We start from the raw sequence: 19771 nt of genomic DNA, 5'->3' as shown, positions 1-19771 counted from the left end.
GCACAAGTGAATTATTATTAGGGTTAAAAAAATCCTCAGGATTCTATGATGAATAGAAAGAACAACACTCAAAAATGTAAAAGAACAGCATTTGAGATAGAAATCTTTTATAAAATTATAAAAGTATTTACTGTCGCTTTTGATTCATTCTGAGTAAAAGTATTAAAGCAAAAAGTGCCTTAACACAAAGGTTTAAATGTGGACCAGGAAAGTATAAAGTTTGAATACATTTAATAATAATAAAAAAAGTCCATACTGAACATACACTGCCATTCAAAAGTTTGGGATTAGTAAGATTGTTTATGATTTTTAAGTTCAGAAGTTTCTTATCAAGGCTGTATCTTGATCAAAAATTACATTTTTTTAAAAAACATTATTGCAATTTAATTTAGTTTTCAATTGTAATATACTTTCCAATATAATTTATTTCTGTGAAGAAAAGCAGAATTTTCAGCATCATTACTCCAGTCTTCGGTGTCACATGATCCTTTAGAAATCATTTTAAAATGCTGATTTATGATCAGTGTTAGAAAGAGTTGAGCTGCTTAAATTTAATCCTTAATCCTTTTTTCAGGATTTATTGATAAATTAAATGTTTAAAAGAACAGTGTTTATTCAAAATAGAAATCTTTTCTTATTTTTTTCAGAAATTAATATATTTTATTCAGCAAGGATGTGTTAAATTTATATTAAAAAAAGTAATAGCAAAGACTTAAATTGTTAGAAAAGATTTCCATTTTAAATAAATGCTGTTTTTTCTTTCTTTTTTATTCATTAAAAAATCCTAATGGTTTCTATACTGTACAAACTGTACTTTCTATCGCCCTACACCTACCCTACACCTAAACCTAGCCCTCACAGGAGATTGTGCACACTTTTACTTCCTCAAAAAAACTCATTGTGCATGATTTATAAGCCTGTTTCCTCATGGGGACCTGAGAAATGTCCCCACAAGGTCAAAATCTACTGGTATTCCTATCCTTGTGGGGACATTTGGTCCCCACAACGTGATGAATACCAGGTACACACACACACACACACACACACACACACACACACACACACACACACACACACACACACACACACACACACAGATTTAATTGATTTGCTTTTCCAAATTGCATTGACTGCAAATGTTTCAGGAGTTTAGGACACATGCTTATTAATTAATTGTTTTATTAACTGTAACAGTGCATACAAGCTTACTTTATTTTTACAGTTTGACTTGAAAAAATGGATGAGAAACCATTGTCTTTAGTGTCTTTAGATTATTCTCTTACAACATGCAATTGCAATGAAGTGGAGAGTCAGAAACTACAGTAAACTGAAATACTGGCATAACTGCTATGTAAACAGTATGGGACCCTCAACTTCATTCCTTTAACCCTTGCTCGACCTTATGGACATTATTGTCCGTTTTGTTTTTTGTTACTGCATACATTTTGCCTCAGGTGTTTATTTTTATTGAAATTTTAATATTTCAACCTCATTTCCTTAAAAAAAAAACAGATGCTGGTTTAAAAAATCAACATCAGTGAAAGTGGAAAAAAATATTAATAAATCATATTTTTATGGACATGGACATTTTTGTTGCATTACGCACAAGGGTTAAAAACATAAAAAATATGTTTGTTACCACTGATAATTTAAATAATTGCACGTTTTGATGTGAACATAGTAACCTCATGCACTTAAATAAAAAGTAAAACGTAAAACTAAAATAACACTTTAATTCCACTAGATGTCAGTGTCCAACTGAGGCAACATCTAGCAGAGTTCATTTATGAACAACTAGCCATTATTTCATTATTTCTCATCTTATTTACTTTTCTAAATACAATCCAGTGCCAAGAAAGAACTCCTACCATACTGAGTATATATGACAATTCTAATATATAATTAATGCAATGTCAAATATCCATCTTCTTCCTTAATGTGGAAGTAAGCCTATGGATGAGACTTCTGGTTTATTATCTGCCATAAGGAAAATATGAAAAATAAAAACCTGCATTGAATGTTAAATCTCTTAGCACTACAAACCAGTGTGCTCATAATTAAGATAATACATTGAAATAATATGGTGAGACACAGCAATTTCCAATATCAAGCAGCAAAATGAGCTGTTTTGTACAGCTAAAAACAGCTGGACGCAGATAAGATCGGAAGCCACACCCATAAAATGCTTACAAATGGCCACGCCCACTCCTACGGAAATAAAAACTTGGAAAGTCTTTTTATTTTTTTGATTGTTTTTTGTTGTTGTTTTTTTAAGTACAAAAATAACAGTTAGCTGTCTTAATATTCTACACTTTTGTATTTAAGCATAAATTCTCTTGGAGAACGAATGGAGGCAGCAGTGAGAGGATTTCTGGAGAAAGTGAGAAATCACAAGGTTTCCGAGAAACTATGATGCCGCAGGGCAAAATTGATGACAGAAATGAGGGAAACCAGGACACTGGACAAAAATCTAATTAAGAATCAATAAAATTTTGAACTGGGGATTTATTTATTTATTTTCAAATAAGCTATTATTTTGTCTCAGTGCACAGTGTTTGAGGCTTCACTTCATTCGAATTTATGTGTGGGGTGCAGCTGCAGCAGAGCAGCTGATCTTTTTGGAAGTGGCTATAAGAAGATATTCAGCGAGCAAGAGAGAAACCACGTGGCTTAAAGGAAAACACTGGTGACTAAAGACAGCTCCATAGGCCAAGATAATTATTCAAAAGTTCTGACATAAAGCATTTATGCTTGACTATGCAGCAGGCCTTGCTTTACAACAACAAACTGTCACTGTAAGACATAAATACAAATGGGTAAGCATTTATAAACAAATCCCATCTTCAGAGTGCTTCTATTTGGCTTGCCATTTTAAACTAGGAAAATAAGGGCTGAGAATCTAGCTTTTGCTGACAATGTCCTTTCCCTACGTTAGCTAAATAAAGTGAGTTGCAATTTATCAAGGAAATCCTATTGCAATTAAAGATTGCATCCTTATAACCAAAACTAAAATAGAAGTAAACTGACTATACAGATTCAGTCATACATCCATCTCCTCTGACTATTGAACGTTTGCAATCTTTTTCATTGTTAATGCATCAACAAAATTATGTCTATGTTAGATTGCAACCCAAACTGACAATACATTTGCAGTATAATTGTAATGCTACTTACAATAGAGTAAGTAGACCAACCCACAGGCTATTTCCAAACGCTGACCATGTGTGCTGCACACACAGACACACACACAATTCCTGGATTAAAAAAAAAACAATCCAGTTTTGTCATTTTGACAACCCACCCTCATTGAAAATGGGATGTGCGTTATCAATGCTTTTGTTTTCTATAAAATAATCCCTAAACAAAATCATACTGGACCTCTTGTTTTGTTTTACTAGATTTCCCACAAATCAGATATGAGTCATGAATGAGTCAGATGATTAATTATCATTATCAGCATTCACTGCATAGTCAACAACCAGGAGGTAGATTAGTTTTAGCAATCAAGATAGAAAAATAAAAGCTGGATGTTTGCAAACAGAAAAATTAACAGTCCAAACATAGGGTGTGCCTCTTCTTCACTAGATCACATGATGCAACAGCTTTTCTGGAGCACACCAGCAGCAGTATATAAATGAAGCTGTGAAGGGCTCTCACAACTGAAAGCTTGAAGAAAGTACTGGGACACTTTTGAGCTGCCTTTAATTCTGGATAATGCCTTTTAGCAAAACGAGAAAAGGTAAGACAATATATAGCATGACACTGGGTTGTTCTGTTGACCGCACTCTTATAGCCTGGCTGTTTAGAGTCTTTTTAAAAATAGACATGAATTAAAACTTTTGTTGTGTTCCCCAAATGTATATGTCACACTTATATTTAGGAATTCACGAAATCGTATTGCTATGATCGGCGTCAGCACAATGACTTAAAAGTTGTGTGGACAACAGCCTTTTAACTCTGCTATGACTGAAATGTGGCACATAAGAAAACAAACTACGGAGGCTAAACGTTAAACGCCATGTAACCAGTTTATTTTAGTGGTCTGCATTCCACGTATTAAAATAGCATTTGCAAGCTTTCTCACCGCCATGTCGTCATCATCATTGCCATAGCAACTAGAAAGAGAAAACGGGTTAACACCACTGATCTTAACACTTTAGACCGGTTACTTGCTTCAACACAAAATCGAATGGTATTTTTAACTGTGCTGCAGTTAAAACGTAAAGTCCAATGTGACTGCAAGATATTTTCAGGTCGGTACTCTGTATAGGAGTTCAGAGCCTCTGCCCCTTTGAGGTCCAACGGCAAAGTGTCCTTGCGGTCCGGTCTATGTGCCCCCGGTCCGCGATTTTGCCTTCCCAGCGCCATTTCGCCTACAGTAGGCAGTATAATGTACCGTCTGTCGAGCCAGCGGTATCCGCCAAATTGCCAAGGGAGAAGATAGGAACTTTGTTGGTGCCATAGCTTCGGGAAAAAGGGAAAGAAAAAAACGACGTATTTGTATGGCAAACCGTTTTAACATTAAATCTATAACCCTGCTGAAAAAACCAGCTAATTCCATCCTAGGCTGGTTGGCTGGTCTTAGCTGGTTTAAGCTGGAAGTGGCTGGTTTTAGCTGGTCTCCCAGGCTGGTCAGGCTGGTTTTAGCTGGTGGTTTCCCAGCCTGACCAGCTAAGACTAGCCTGACCAGCCTGGCCAGGCTAGAAAAATTGACAAAACCCCTCTAAAACCAGCCTGCCGACCAGCTATGACCAGCTAAAACCAGGCTGGTTGACCAGCTAAAACCAGCCAACCAGCCTAGGCTGGGTTTAGCTGTTTTTTTCACCAGTACTAGTATATATTTACTTATCCCCGGTGGGAATAAAAACATCCCGCTAACCCGCTATAGTCCCGTTCTGAATCAAATGATTTGCGATACACGCTTTAAAGTCCCGTTTTGAATCAAATGATTCACCATAGACGCTTTGAATTCCCGTTTTGAATCAAATGATTTGCAATTCGATTGGAGCGCTTCGAAACAGTGAATCATTTTGTGATGCAGTGGTGTACTGATTCGAAGATTCAAAAATCTCCATTCTTTATTCGCTTTCTCTAATTAATTTATAAGTTGTTTAAAATGACATTATTACAATTATTAGGCCTAACAATGTTTTTATGAAATTGTGATCACGTTAGACAAAGTTTCCTTCGTATTAAAAACATTTAATGACATGACTATCATTATCTGGTACGCCTGAAAAGACAGGTATATATGCCGCGTTCTAGGCGACCCGTTACCCGTGTTTTTCCAACCTTCTACCCGTGAAAGTGCACCTGAACAGCAGTCAAACCCGTGACTTCCCACTCGTGAACTCCTACTAGATCGATGTACTCCCAGTTCCGCGCTCTGACGTCAAATAGCCCGCGAAACAACGACAGCCTTTACGAATGCGGTGTTTATGCTAGTGGTACACGGTGAAAAAATTGACTACGTTGCAATCAAATTAATAATAATATAATAATAATAATAAAAAATGCGCTCAGGCAGTTTAGCGTGACTTGCCTGGAATGCTACAAACTCGTGAGTCCTGGTTTGAAGTAATGATTTACAGGCTCAAAAACCTGCCTGGAACACAGCAATAATGTGCGTTGTTAAGAGATTAGGTTACTTAGGCTATAGCCTTATTGGAGTTTTGTCAAACTCCGCCTATGGAGAGAGAAAAAAGTTTTCAAAAGCACCCCCCTCTGCTTTTTTCACAAATTGCTCCCTGGATACTCGTATCTTTTCCATTAAGTGACGTTACTAAAAGGCAACTTATTCATTAGCTACTAGTGCTTAAATAGATACTACTAGGCCTACATATTCATTAGATACTAGGCTAGTTCTTATTATTAGATATTAGTACCTATTAAATAGATGGGCTTAGTACTTATTCATTAGATAAAAGTACATATTTCAATAGTGACTACTAACTATTATATTGTAATTAGTAAATATTAATTTTTGCCATTAACTTCTGTGGGGATCTGTATTTGACATGTCAGCTATTCAGTTTTGACTAGTATGTACTAGTATTTTTATGTACTAGTAGTTATTCATTAGATACTAGTACTTATCATGAGATAGATACTGTACTTTTTAGATACTGGTACTAATTTGTTAAATTCTAGTACCTATTAAATAGATACTACTTATTTAATAAATACTACTACTTCTTTTAATAGTGACTAGAACTTATGTTATTGTTACTAGTAACGTTTTTGCCATTTACTTCTATGGGGATCTGTCATTAAGATCAGCTATTCAGTTTTGACTAGTATGTACTAGTATTTTTATGTACTAGTAGTTATTCATTAGATACTAGTACTTATCATGAGATAGATACTGTACTTATTAGATACTGGTACTAATTTGTTAGATACTAGTACCTATTAAATAGATACTACTTATTTATTAAATACTACTACTTGTTTCAATAGTGACTAGTACTTATGTTATTGTTACTAGTAACGTTTTTGCCATTTACTTCTATGGGGATCTGTCATTAAGATCACCTATTCAGATTTGACTAGTATGCACTAGTATTTCTATGTACTAGTAGATATTCATTAGGTACTAGTACTTATTTTTTAGATACTAGTACCTATTATTAGATACTAGTACTTAATCATTAGATAATAGTATTTTTATTAGACATGCTTACCTATTAAATTAATACTAGTTCGTATTTATTACATATTATTTAGATACTAGTTATTATTAGATACTAGTACTTATTCATTAGGTACTCCGTAGTTCTTATTTATTAGATAGTATTACTCATTCATTACATAGATACTAGCACACATTTAATAAATACTAGGACTTACCTGAAATGTTACTAGCAAGAGTTTTTATTTTAGTAGTAAAATGTTTAATTTAACTCTACTGTGGCCATTCGGACTAGTCATAACATAAGACGAGTAAAAAAGCAGATCTGACTAGTAAGATAAGAACAGTTACTACTAGTAATCACAAAAGATAGTGTCTAATAAATAAATACTTGTACATATTGAATATCTACTAGTATCTATTAAACAGGTACTAGACTCTTAATAAATACCAGTATCTAATAAATAAGTACTAAAATAAGTACTAGTTCTAATTTTAACAAATAAAGTATACTTAAATACTAGTCACTACTGGAATAATTACTGATATCTAATAAATAAGAACTAGCATCTAACGAATAAGTACTAGTAACTTTACAAATAGACACTAATACCTAAGAATAAGCACTATAGTAACTAATGAATAAGTACTACTTAATAGAAAAGATACTGATATTATTTTTTTTAAAGTACTAGTAGGATGAAGTGAAAATAGATACTAGTTTGGTTTAAGTTTAAATGTTAAAATGGCTTGCCATAGTATGTGCAATCTGGTTAGAGAGCTGGAAACTGTTTTTCCATTCTGTTGAGCCAAAACTGTGTGTGTGTGTGTGTGTGTGTGTGTGTGTGTGTGTGTGTGTGTGTGTGTGTGTGTGTGTGTGTGTGTGTGTGTGTGTGTGTGTGTGTGTGTGAGCGCGCGCGCACGTGCTTGAAATGATAACATAAACATGGTTTACTGGGACACTTCCTATGTGTCCTCATCAGTGTTGGGTAAGTTACTCTTAGAAAGAAAATAATACTAGGTAATACTTACATCTGTGTGATAGAGCAGTGTAATTAGATTGAATTTTAATAAGCAAATAAAAAGAAAAGTTTAGGATTGGATCATTATTGCAGTGATTAATGCTTTTGGCATGTTATGTTTTGTAATAGTTCTTTAAACCCTCACTGATGATTCTTTTTCAAAAACCATGTTGAAAGACAACCATATCCATATTCCTTTATTTTAATGCCAAGGTTCACTGGGCTCAGATTGTGAAAGAGCAATTCAGCGAGCATGAGGAATCATTTTCACACATGCATTCCAGATCTCAACCCTTATGTAAAGCTTTTTGGATGTCCTGGAATCGATTTTACCAGCACCATGTTTAAAAATCAATGCAACTCTTAATGAAAATAAATGTGATGCTGCATAAAGTTGTTGAACAAGTTCCAAAACAAATTCACAAAGTTATCAATGCTAAAGGCAGTCTAACAAATAACTCCAGCATCTCATAAAGACTCTAAATGGGGTTAAGGACTCTGTGGTTGCCAGTCTTTCACAATTTGAGCCTGATGAATCTTGGCATTGTCACCTAACCTTATCTGTGGTAACACTTTAATACCAGGACAGCATTGTAGGAGGCTTTGTCCCATCCCAATATTCAGATATGATGATTTATTTATTTCATAAGAATAATATTTTAATATATGTTTCTGATTACTTTCTGCTTTCAGAAGGCCTCGATGAAGAAATCTGTGAAGAAGTCATTGGCATTCAAGGCACAGCTGATGAAGAGCCCAAGGAACAATGTCAGAAACAAAAGCACAAAGTGAAAATACCAAAAAATATTAAAATGAAAAACGTTGTAAAACACAGAAAGAATTCAAAATCTGAAGCTTCTCTCATCACTGAAAAACTGTTAGGTAAAATATCACAGTGTGTTGTAAATTGTAATGCTTGTAAATGAAAGAAAACAAGTTTCTTATTATCTTCCAATTTCTGATTTTTACTTTAGAAGTGAACCTCGATGCCATTGAAGGCATAGCAGATTCTCCTGATCCTGAAGCAGAATGTGTGAAACAAAAAATCAGAGTCAAATTATCAGAAACAATGAAAATTCTTGATTTCAAGAAACGGCAGAAGAATCCAAAATCCGCTGAAACTCCATCAGGTAAAGTACAGTTGGTAGAAAAAAAGTACTCTAAACATAAAAAAGTCAATTATTTGTTTGTAATAATTTGTTTTACAATTAGAACAATGACAGTGTAAATGCAATTAATACATTTGGTTTTTATTTCATGCTTGATATGTTCCTCTCAACGTTTAAATGTGACCCTGGACCACAAAAAAACAGTCATAAGGGACCCTTTTTCAGAATTAGTTTTGCATTGATATGGTTTGTTAGGATAGGACAATATTTGGACAAGATACAACTATTTAAAATTCTGGAATCTGAGGGTGCAAAAAAAAATCCAAAATATTGAGAAGATTGCATTTAAAGTTGTCTAAATGAAGTTCTTAGCAATGCATATTACTAAGTTTTGATGTATTTATGAAAGAAAATTAGAAAATATCTTCATGGAACATGATCTTAAATTAATATTCAAATACTTTTTTGCATAAAAGAAAAATTGATAACTACTACGATTGCTACAAATATACTTGTACTTCTTAGGACTGGTTGTGTGGTCCATGGTCACAAATGGATCTTTAAATATGAAAATGTATAATGCAGCTGATATATGTCACTATATTAAAGGTTGCTATACTATACACATGAGAATTAGCAGGAGCTAAGAATCAGTTAAAAAAATTAAGTTAATATAATGTAATTATATAATGTAGTGGAGCTGGATTTCAATGGGAACCTTGAGCAGAATCGTTTGGCTGAAGCACAGCAGCAGCTGATGGAAGCTGAGGAACGTCTCTACAATTTAAAAGAAGTGGACTGGGCAGAAGATGAGGAAGACAAGCTGAATACAGACTATGAGATCTTTATTTTGCGACTGAGATTCGTCATCCATGACTCTTTTAGTGAGGACAACAAGGAGACACTCAAGAGTGCTTTGATTTCGATACTTAAAGAGGAGGCACAGGACAGACGCTGGGCGGAAGTGGATCAACGTCCCATATGGAGGCCTACAAGGTGCAGACACATCCATGACACATCACTCAAGATTATCGTTGAGGGACGAATGAAAAATGCAGATGAAAAGGAGAATAAAGCAGACAACCTGTCTACCTCCTTAAAGAAAGAGGTGTGCCGAATGGGCAAACAAGTGCAGAAAGACCTGCTCAGAGTGGTCCGAAATCTGAGAGAGTGTTACCCACCAGACTTTGACATCTGCAGGACGTATGCTCAGCTCTACCATCAAGCCTTTTCCACCAGACTCCAAGAGCTTGTCAGATCTGAAATCAGTTGTGAAGATTGCCTCTACATATTGAGTTGGATTGTGGAGTACTACCCAAAGTAAGGGCTAGTAAATGACATTTGTTTTTCCAAATCATGTTTCAGAAGTTTCAGAAATGTTAATTTTCTGTAATGTTTTTTTTTTTTTCCCAGAGATGTATTAAAGCATAAAGAGCTTGAGGAGCACATCAACAGTTCATCACTTGGACCTCTGTTACCTGAAGAAGATCTTCGGAGATTAGAGGAACAGTACTTCTCTTACAAAGAGGTGATTCATATCTGGTGTAGATACAATGTTGATGTTCTTCTCATGTTTTAGTTTATAATTCCTGTTGCTTGTTTTCTCTCATCAGAACGAGGTTAGAAAGTGGTTATGCACTGCTTTTGAGAAGGAAGAGAAAAAATGGATTGACGGCATCGAACCAGAGCTAATGGATGGATACTACTTCAGTAACCTTGCTGTAGATGTTTTACCAGTAGGTTATGAGCTCTACAGACTCTCTAAGATTATTACAAGTTACGATCCTCAAACTGAGTCTCAAGCATTTTTCTTATAGCTTCTTGATGGGGCTGTAAAAGATGTCAACACACTTTTGAGCTGTGAAGGTAAAGCCTGGAATCTTCTAAACCAGCTGGACAGCTTTCTTCTTAGGTGGATAACTAGTCACTATCATTAGGCGTGTTTCCATTACAGATTTGCGCAAAACTGGTGATATTTTATAAATGTCGATTAAGAAGTATTGCGAAATAACGGCATTTCCATTAACCAATGTTATGCGACTAAAACGTAAATTTTTCCTCGCGATAAGTCAAGGCAATAGATTTTTGTACAATTTTGGCTATATTTAATCAAATGTGACCTGTAAATTTGGAAGAAAAAAAATTTCCATCGCTGTTTTGTGAAATATTCCTTTTTCGAATTGCCAGAAAAACCACCTCACGCGAGCGCGAAAACTTTTTTGCGACATATGGGAGTTTTTGCGCAATTGACCCGTTTCCATTAGGCATATTTTCAATTCGCAATTTTATTTTGCGCAATTTAGGGGTAATGGAAACGCAGCTATTGTCACATTCTCACTTAAGTACAATCGTAAGACTGACATGCTTTCTCCTTTTTTTTTCAATGGCAGCCATAAGACTAGTCTGGAGGAACTTATCAACAAACACAAAAAACAAGAAAACATTCCTAAAATTGTTAGTGCGACTCTGGTCAATATTTTCCAGTTTAGGTAAGTTTGAATGGTTGACTGAGAAATGTGTTTTTTTTCCCTTATTGCAGCAGTTCTAAAAAGTGTACATACATTTTATTTCATATAAACTAGAGCTCTGTGTTAACTGTTAACATGTTACAAGTCTTCTGTCCTTATTACACTTAAACTTTACCAACTATTATTTCTCTAAATCCTCAGGGATTATGTACGAAAACCAGAACATCCTTTATCAGAGGACACCAGAACAGCTTGCCTGTCCACATTAGCATATGTCAAAAACATTAGTCACAAATACTTCCTCAGCCGTATTCACACAGACCTAAAGGTATGGTTACTTTACTTATTTACCTGAAGATACTGTCCCTGTGGTGTTTGTTCACCCTTAGCAAGAGTTTTAGTTGTTTTAGTTCACAAGAATACTCTGTTAGCTTTAGGGAAATTCCAAATGTAGTGGATAGTAAATGATACTTGGCTGTTAATGTTCAAAGCCTGTAATTGGTTACAAAAGTAATGGGGTGTGGCCTGTATTGGCTGCTGGGGCTTAGAGAGCTGATGCAATATCAGTCTTTTTGCTGTCTGCTTTGATGTCGTTATGAGACTCGGAATTCTGAAATAAAAACCTTTTATTTTGATTACTCCCGTTGTTCCAGTGCCGTGTTTCAGTAAAACCTCTAAACAAACCCTGACTGTTTCTGGATAGTACAGTCCCAAACAACATTTTCCATCTCATAACAATCTCAAAACACTTTTAATGAAATGTAGCTAAAAGGAATACACAAACCAGTATTTAGCAGCAAGACCGAACACAAACTAAAGATACAGAAGGCTAGAAAAAGTGGTGAAAATGGCCAGTGGCATACTTTTAGGGGCACTAATGCTTCTACTACTTAAAAAAATAGGAACACCTTCAATGACAGAAATTAACCTTCCCATTATAAGATGATATTTGACCCGACCTTTGTAATGCCTTTTTTTAACTTTAGTAAATGCATTTCATAGTGTGTGCCAAAAAAATTTAGTTTTATAAAGTTTTATCAAACATTTTAATTACACAAATCATTTAAAATATGAAGATACAATCAGGAAGAATAAGTTACCAGTAAAATGAAATCAGCATCAACAATTTTGCATGGCACGGAACAGCACCAATGTGGAATATAGACTTTTTATCAAGACTCAGAGGTTGCATTAAGGAAGGAAGGAAGGAAAGAACATGACATGTGGTATGGTGTGGTGGTGATTCATATTTGGAATTTGTGCCCTAAGTGCACACACTCAGTAGTACTGGGGAAGTGCTTTCTCTGAACACCACAAAAAAGTTAACCTATCAAAATAAACCACGTAACATATTTAATAAAGGTGTATCAATGCACATTCCCCACGGCACGCCAAGTTTTGTTTATTTTTTAATAGTGTGAAATGGCAGAGCGCAACAACGCTGTCTGAAGTACTGTAGCTGCTCACTTAAACAATCTTGTTTCAATCTTCTCAATCATGGTGATGTCAGTGCCCTTAACGATGTTATAATAAAGAGGAGGAGTCAGATGACTGAGACACTTAGCTTCAGAGGCAGAGCGCATTTAGGCAACGCCCATACCAGGGGTGGGGGGCGGGTCAAACCAACGCTCTCCATTGACTTTGTATTGCAGGGAGTGGACTCCTTGTCATGTCCTTCTGACCTGTAACATAAAACAGAACAATGTCTAAAACATTGTCAATATCAAAAACAATTGAAGTTACAAACTTTTTTAAACCTTTAACTTTAAAATTTCTCTCAGATGACTTGGCTTTTGATTTTATTATAGGAATGTCTTTCCAGGGCCAACACAGATGTCCTCATTTATATAAATAATGTGCTCTACTTTCTTTTAATATTAACTTCTTAAATTAAATCTTACATTTTGGAAATAGGCCTAACTAAAATGTTTTTCTGCACAGCCGCTGTACCGTAAGCTGTGGACTCAAGCTTGGTTTGCTGGACATTGTGAGGTTGTGGAGGAGCTGGTGAAGGCGCTTGAGAATAACATGAACAACTTCAAAGAGCTCAAGCCTGACTGCAGAGAGGTCAGAACCACTTTTGAAGCAAATATCTTTCTTTCAGAACTGTAACATGGCAAGTTAGCATTTAAAAAATGTAATTTAAAAAACAAAAACAAAACAAATTCTAAAAAAACCTTGTAAACATGTATACTCTCAGATTTGTTACTAATGTGGTATTTTTGGTATTATTTTACAATTATGGGTCTCTGAAGAGTGTGTGTCTGTGTGTTTATAGGAGCTACTGGCTGATCTGCATGGAGAAGTAATAGTTGAGTATGTGAGGCGAATGATGAAGAGAAAACTGAAACTGAAGGACAAAGAGCAGCAGGAAGCAGCTGCTGAGTTCATCTGCGATGACAGCAATAAAATCTGCTCTGTGTTTGCCAAGGAGGTAAGATTCAGACCAACACATGCATATAAACATATACTAACGTGCGACCAAAATGTGCATAGTGGAGTTTTCATGTACATTTAAACATTTTGAAAAAAATAATCTCTTGGCTTTTGCCTTCCTTGGATTCCTACTTCTGAAACCATTTGGAAAGACTCCTGGCTCTTAGTCACACACGTGGTTGTCATTATCTTTTCGGTTCTCAAAAAACTTTACATTTCGGTTCTCTGAAGTGTAATCTGAAGGTCACACTTTATTTTAAGGTCCAATTCTCAGTATTAACAAACCATAAACTACGACTTTTGCCTCAATAAACTCCTAAGGTTTAGGTAGTTAAAGGATTAGTTCACTTCCGGAACAAAAATTTACAGATAATTCACTCACCGCTTTGCCATCCAAGATGTTCACAAATATTGAGTTAATATACAAATGTTCCATCAATAAGATGTTTTTAACTTCAAACCATTGTTTCTGGCTCTTCTATCCATAATATTGCTTTCTCCAGTAAAAAAAGCTGTCTCATCTGAATCAGGAGAGAAATATGAACGGATCAAGCACCATTTACAAATGAAAACAGTCCTAAACAAATATGTCAGTGGACTTGAGAGGACGACAAAGACCTTTTAACTGGAGGAAGCCTTATTATGGATTATGGATTTATATTTTGATCAGAAGCGATTATTTAAAATTACATTTACGGCGGAGGATCCATTGGTGAGCAAATTTTTGGGTGAACTATTGCCTTGATCAATGTTTTATCTTCTTTTAGTAAAGTTTTGGTGTAAATATGTTTGTGTTTTATGTGTTTTCATCACAGTTGTTCACATGGTGAGACTGTGGGGTTAATTCATTCAAATGGTTTGGAAAACCTGGACCACAAATCCAGTCATAAATCACACAAGTGTATTTGTAGCAATAGCCAAAAATACATTGTATGGCTCAAAAGTATTGATCCTTTTTTATGCCAAAAATCTAAACAACTTTAAATATGATTTTCTTAATATTTAGATTTTTTTGGACCATCAGATTACAGATTTTCAAAATGTTGAAAATCCTCCTATCCTATCCTAACAAACCATATGTGACCCTGGACCACAAAACCAGTCTTAAGTCGCTGGGGTATATTTGTAGTAATAGCCAAAAATACATTGTATGGGTCAAAATTATTGACTTTTCTTTTATGCAAGTAACTAAGATTAATAGAAAAAAGAAAAAAGAAAAGAACATTTTATAAAGTAAAAATAAATGAAAATAAATATGATGGAAAAAAACTGTGGAATATTATTAATGAGATAATGGGTAGGAAATCAGGTCAAACTCCTTTTTTTATTGAGACAGGGGAATTATTTTTAACCAAATCAGATGAAATTGCCAATTATTTTAATGACTTTTTTATAAATAAAGTGAATAAGCTTAGAGAAGAAATGTCAATTGATAATGTTACATCAAGTGAAAAGCAAATTGAAAATATGGTAAGTGATAACCCAGCCCTATGTTTTAAATTGAATGAATTAAATGTACAACAAGTGGAACAAAAATTATTAATGATAAATATAGATAAACCATCGGGAATGGATAACTTAGATGGACGTCTTGTAAAATTAACAGCCAGTTGTTTGGCAGGACCAGTTTGTCACATTTTTAATGTGAGTATTAAAGAAGGGATTTTCCCTTCAGCTTGGAAAGAAGCAAAGGTCATTCCTTTACAGAAAAATGCAGCACTGAGTTTTAGTGGTGCTAATAGTCGACCAATAAGTTTATTGCCAGTTCTTAGTAAAGTGTTTGAAACGATAGTCTGTGAACAAATTCAATTATTCTTTAAGGAAAATAGTTTATTCTCTGATTTTCAACATGCTTATCGAGTAGGACATTCAACAGGAACAGCATTAACACAGATAATTGATGATTGTTTAGTTCAGATTGATGATAGTAATTTAGTAGGAACAGTATTGTTGGATTTTAGCTCTGCTTTTGATGTACTGGACCATAATTTATTGCTGGAAAAACTGAAATGGTATAAATTTACTTCTCACACTGTGCACTGGTTTAAAAGTTATCTGACTAGTAGGAGGCAATGTGTATTTTTCAATGGAAGTTTTTCAGAAGTAAAAGAGTTGCAATGTGGTGTGCCTCAAGGAAGCTGTCTAGGACCATTGTTATTTTCTATTTTTACCAATGATCTTCCTTTGGTTTTAAAGAATGCAAGGGCAGTTATGTATGCAGATGATACAACATTATATCTACCAGCGACATCAATTGAAAAATTGTCTGCGGATTTAGATGAGGAGTTACAATTAGTGGTAAATTGGGTACGGAATAATAAGATGGTTTTAAATTTGACTAAAACCAAAAGTATTGTGTTTGGATCAAATTTTAAACTAAAATGTAAACCACAATTAAAGTTGTCTGTAAATAGTGTGCCTATTGAACAAGTAGAGGAAATTAGGCTTCTTGGAGTTATTCTTGATAGTAGGCTAAAGTGGTCAAAACAGATCGATAATATGGTAATTGTTATGGGAAGAGGTTTATCAGTTATTAAGAGATGTGTAAAATTTTTGCCACAATATTGTATCTCTAAAATTGTGCAGGCAATGGTTCTTAATTATCTGGATTACTGTCCGGTGGTATGGTCGAGTGCATCAAATAAAGATTTAGGAAAATTGCAGTTAGTCCAGAACAGAGCTGCACGATTAATTTTGCACTGCAATAGAAGGGTTAATATTATGAAAATGCACACAACTCTAGGTTGGCTATTGGTAAAGGATAGGGTAATTGTTTCTCTTCTGTGTTTTATAAGAAATATTTCTGTATCACGAGTTCCAAGTGTATTGTATTGTCAACTTTTGTATAGTAATGCTAGTCATAATTTTAACACCAGGCTTGCATCAAAAGGATATTTCTTGCTTCCGGTTTCAAAAACTAATGCAAAGCAAAGGACTGTAATGTATAGAGGAATGAAAACATGGAACGAATTGCCATTGAACATTACATGTTTTTTAGAAAGTAAAGTGAGGTTTAAAAAATTGTTGAAAAAATATTTAATTGCACAGTACTGAGTGGATTGTTGGTCTTGATGTTATGTATGAAATTTGGGTTTTTATGTTTTTGTAGTGGTTTTTGTTGTTGTGGATTAATGTAGTTTTGTTGTGTGTATGATGGACCCCAGGAAGAATAGCCACTACTTTTGTAGTGGCTAATGGGGATCCAGATAAATAAATAAATAAATAAATATGCCAAAAATCATTAGGAAATTACGTAAAGATCATGTTCCATGAAGATTTTTTGTAAAATTCCTACTATAAACATATCAAAATGTAATTTTTGATTAGTAATATGCATTGTTAAGAGCTCAATTTGGACAACTTTAAAGGTGATTTTCTCAGTATTTTGATTTTTTTGCACCTTCAGATTCCAGATTTTCAAATAGTTGTATCTCGGACAAATATTGTCCTATCCTAACAAACCATACAATAGAAAGCTTATTTATTGAGCTTTCATATGATGTATACATCTCAGTTTTGTAAAATTTTACCTCATGACTGGTTTTGTGGTCCAGGGTCACATATATCAATGTGAAACTTATTTATTCAGTTTTCAGACAATGTTTAAATGTAAAAACTGACCTTTATGACTAGTTTTGCGGTTTATGTGCTTGACATGCTGACAGGAACACACAGTCATCTGGTACCATTATTTTAAACAATATGACAATGAGTTATGTCCCTATTATATTCTCTGTTTGAAAGAGCCTATAATGAATTGTGGGAAAGCAGAGGGTAAATTACTATGTAACACAAACTGAGTTTTCTAAATCAAGTACCATTCTCTTCTCTAGGGATCCAGAGAGGAATGGCTCTGCCAAATTCTGCCCAAATTATCAGAGATTCTGAAACTGCAGGATCCTGGGAGTTTGCAACTTGAGATCGTTACTCTGGCAAGAGACTATCCTGACATTAGGTGAGTCTGAACTATAGAAACTAAAGCAATTTCTTATTTTCAGTCTCATTCTTTATACAAATATCTACTTAGAACCTATAGTTTCAGTATAGATATAGCGAAATGAAAGATAATCAATAATACAATATTTGTGTCGTCTCATCAATGATTGTTGTTGTCATTCTCTACTAGTGAGCAGCATGTTCTTGCTCTCCTAAACCTGAAGACCAACCTTTCAAGCTCAGATCTGCGAAAGATCAAAGGGTGTCTGAGTGAAAACAGAGGCACACTGGACACCGAGTCCTCTACGTCCTTCTTCTCTAAAGTAGTCGTCAAACGGAAAATCACCTTAATGCCCTGATACATCTATAGCTATGTTAAACAACTGTGTTTCACACTGTGATACATAATCAGTATTGTGTGATGTAATACTTACAATTAAGAAAACTTAGTGATATTACTCTGTTCTTCTCAACTGATTTGGCTTTGTTCTCCAAAGCTAAAGTCTACTGGACACTGTGTCCTCTACTTACGTCTTCTAAAGCACTTATCACAAGAAAAATCATCTGAATACCATGTTACATCTAGAGCTACAATGTTAAACAACTGTGATACAAACTGTGATACAAAATCAGTATTATTCATCCATTCAGTATTCAATCAGTGTTATTTCCATACCACTTTAACCTCTGCAGGATCACCAGGAGCTGGAGTCTATTCCAGTGGGAGATACCCTAAACGCATGGCCAGTATTATGTCATGTAATTTTTATTAATATAGTTTGATTGTTCTGTTACAGTTTTTCTCAACTGATTTTAAACTATTCTCCAAAGTTAAGGTAAATAACACATTTTTTTTTATTTAATCAGTGACATTTTTGAATATGGTGAAATGTTTTTTTTCAGCAATGAATTTGTGTAAAACCAGTTGAGAAAACCTGTGAAATGTCAACAATCTAAATGGTACATTAAATGTGAAAAAAGGTGCATATATTTATTCTAATGTAAAGTGTTTTAGCTTTATTTTAATGCATGTTCATAGCTCTGAAAATAAAGACTTATTTTCAAAAACTATTTAAACATTCTGATGTAATGCACTTAATGTTTCATTATGCAGCAAGCCTTGGTTCACAATACAGTATCTACAGTAAATGTTATTTTAAACTAAAGAGACTTAGGGCTGCTCAGAAAATAGCATTTTGTTTTGTTTTACTTTTGCTGTCAATGTACAGTTGAAGTCAAAATGTACATACACCTTGCAGAATCTGCGAAATTTTATTTATTTGACCAAAATAAGAGGGATCATGCAAAATGCATTGTATTTTTTATTTAGTACTGACCTAAATAAGATATATCACATAAAATATGTTTACACATCTTCATGTTGTTCAAAGGTTTACACCCCTGGCTCTTAATGCATATTTTTTTTCCTTCTGGAGCATCAGTGAGTGATTGAACCTTCTGTAATAGCTGCATATGAATCTCTCAGTTGTCCTCAGTGTGAAAAGATGGATTTCAAAATCCTACAGTCATTGTTGGAAAGGGTGGAAATACACAAAAATGCTGAAAAACCAAATAATTTGTGGGAACTGAAGGATTTTTCTGAAGAACAGCTGGCAGTTTAACTGTTCAAGACAAACAAGAGACTCATGAACAACTATCACTAAACAAGAAACACAGCTGTGGATCATTAAGATAACAACACACTATTAAGAATCAAGGGGATGTGAACTTTTGAACGGGGCCATTTTTTTAAATATAAATTCAACTATTTTCTCTTGTGGGCTATATGTAAACATATTTTATTTAAAATATCTTATTCAGGTCAGTACTAAATAAAAAAAACAACATGCAGTTTGTATGATAGTAAAATAATTTACCTTTCTGCAGATTCTGCAAGGTGCATGTAAACTTTTGACTTTAACTGTAGGTGTCTTTCATTTCCCTACAGTAAATAAAATGCTTACATTTGTCAGAGAGAATAATCCATTATTGCAAATAGAAACTGAATTGTATCACTTTAACCAAAATTTAAAAACTGATTAATTTATGCAGTAAAACTAATTATTCTCATCCTGCTATTGTGGCTAATAAAAGTTTGCTACTGTGTTTTAAGTGCTAATGGTAAAATATTGTTTGTATTAACTCCAGTTCCAGTATAAATGCAATGAA

The 19771-nt window shown here is 34.3% G+C and overlaps 1 protein-coding gene across 1 annotated transcript; it reads left to right on the top strand.

The window, feature by feature from the left end:
- The first annotated feature begins 3599 nt into the window (after positions 1–3599).
- On the top strand, positions 3600–18673 carry LOC141283111 (tumor necrosis factor alpha-induced protein 2-like). The gene is made up of 13 exons (XM_073816387.1): positions 3600–3739; positions 8347–8535; positions 8628–8783; positions 9458–10082; positions 10176–10290; positions 10376–10498; positions 10580–10674; positions 11153–11251; positions 11432–11558; positions 13172–13297; positions 13509–13664; positions 17500–17621; positions 17793–18673. The coding sequence occupies exons 1-13, from the start codon at positions 3715–3717 to the stop codon at positions 17959–17961; spliced, it is 2127 nt and encodes a 708-aa protein (XP_073672488.1). The 5' UTR covers positions 3600–3714; the 3' UTR covers positions 17962–18673.
- The last annotated feature ends 1098 nt before the right edge of the window (positions 18674–19771 follow it).

The sequence above is a fragment of the Garra rufa genome, chromosome 13 (genome assembly GCF_049309525.1).
Source record: "Garra rufa chromosome 13, GarRuf1.0, whole genome shotgun sequence".
Taxonomy (NCBI): Eukaryota; Metazoa; Chordata; class Actinopteri; order Cypriniformes; family Cyprinidae; genus Garra; species Garra rufa.
The sequence above is the reverse complement of the archived record's forward strand: the minus strand, read 5'-3'. Positions and strand labels throughout refer to the sequence as shown.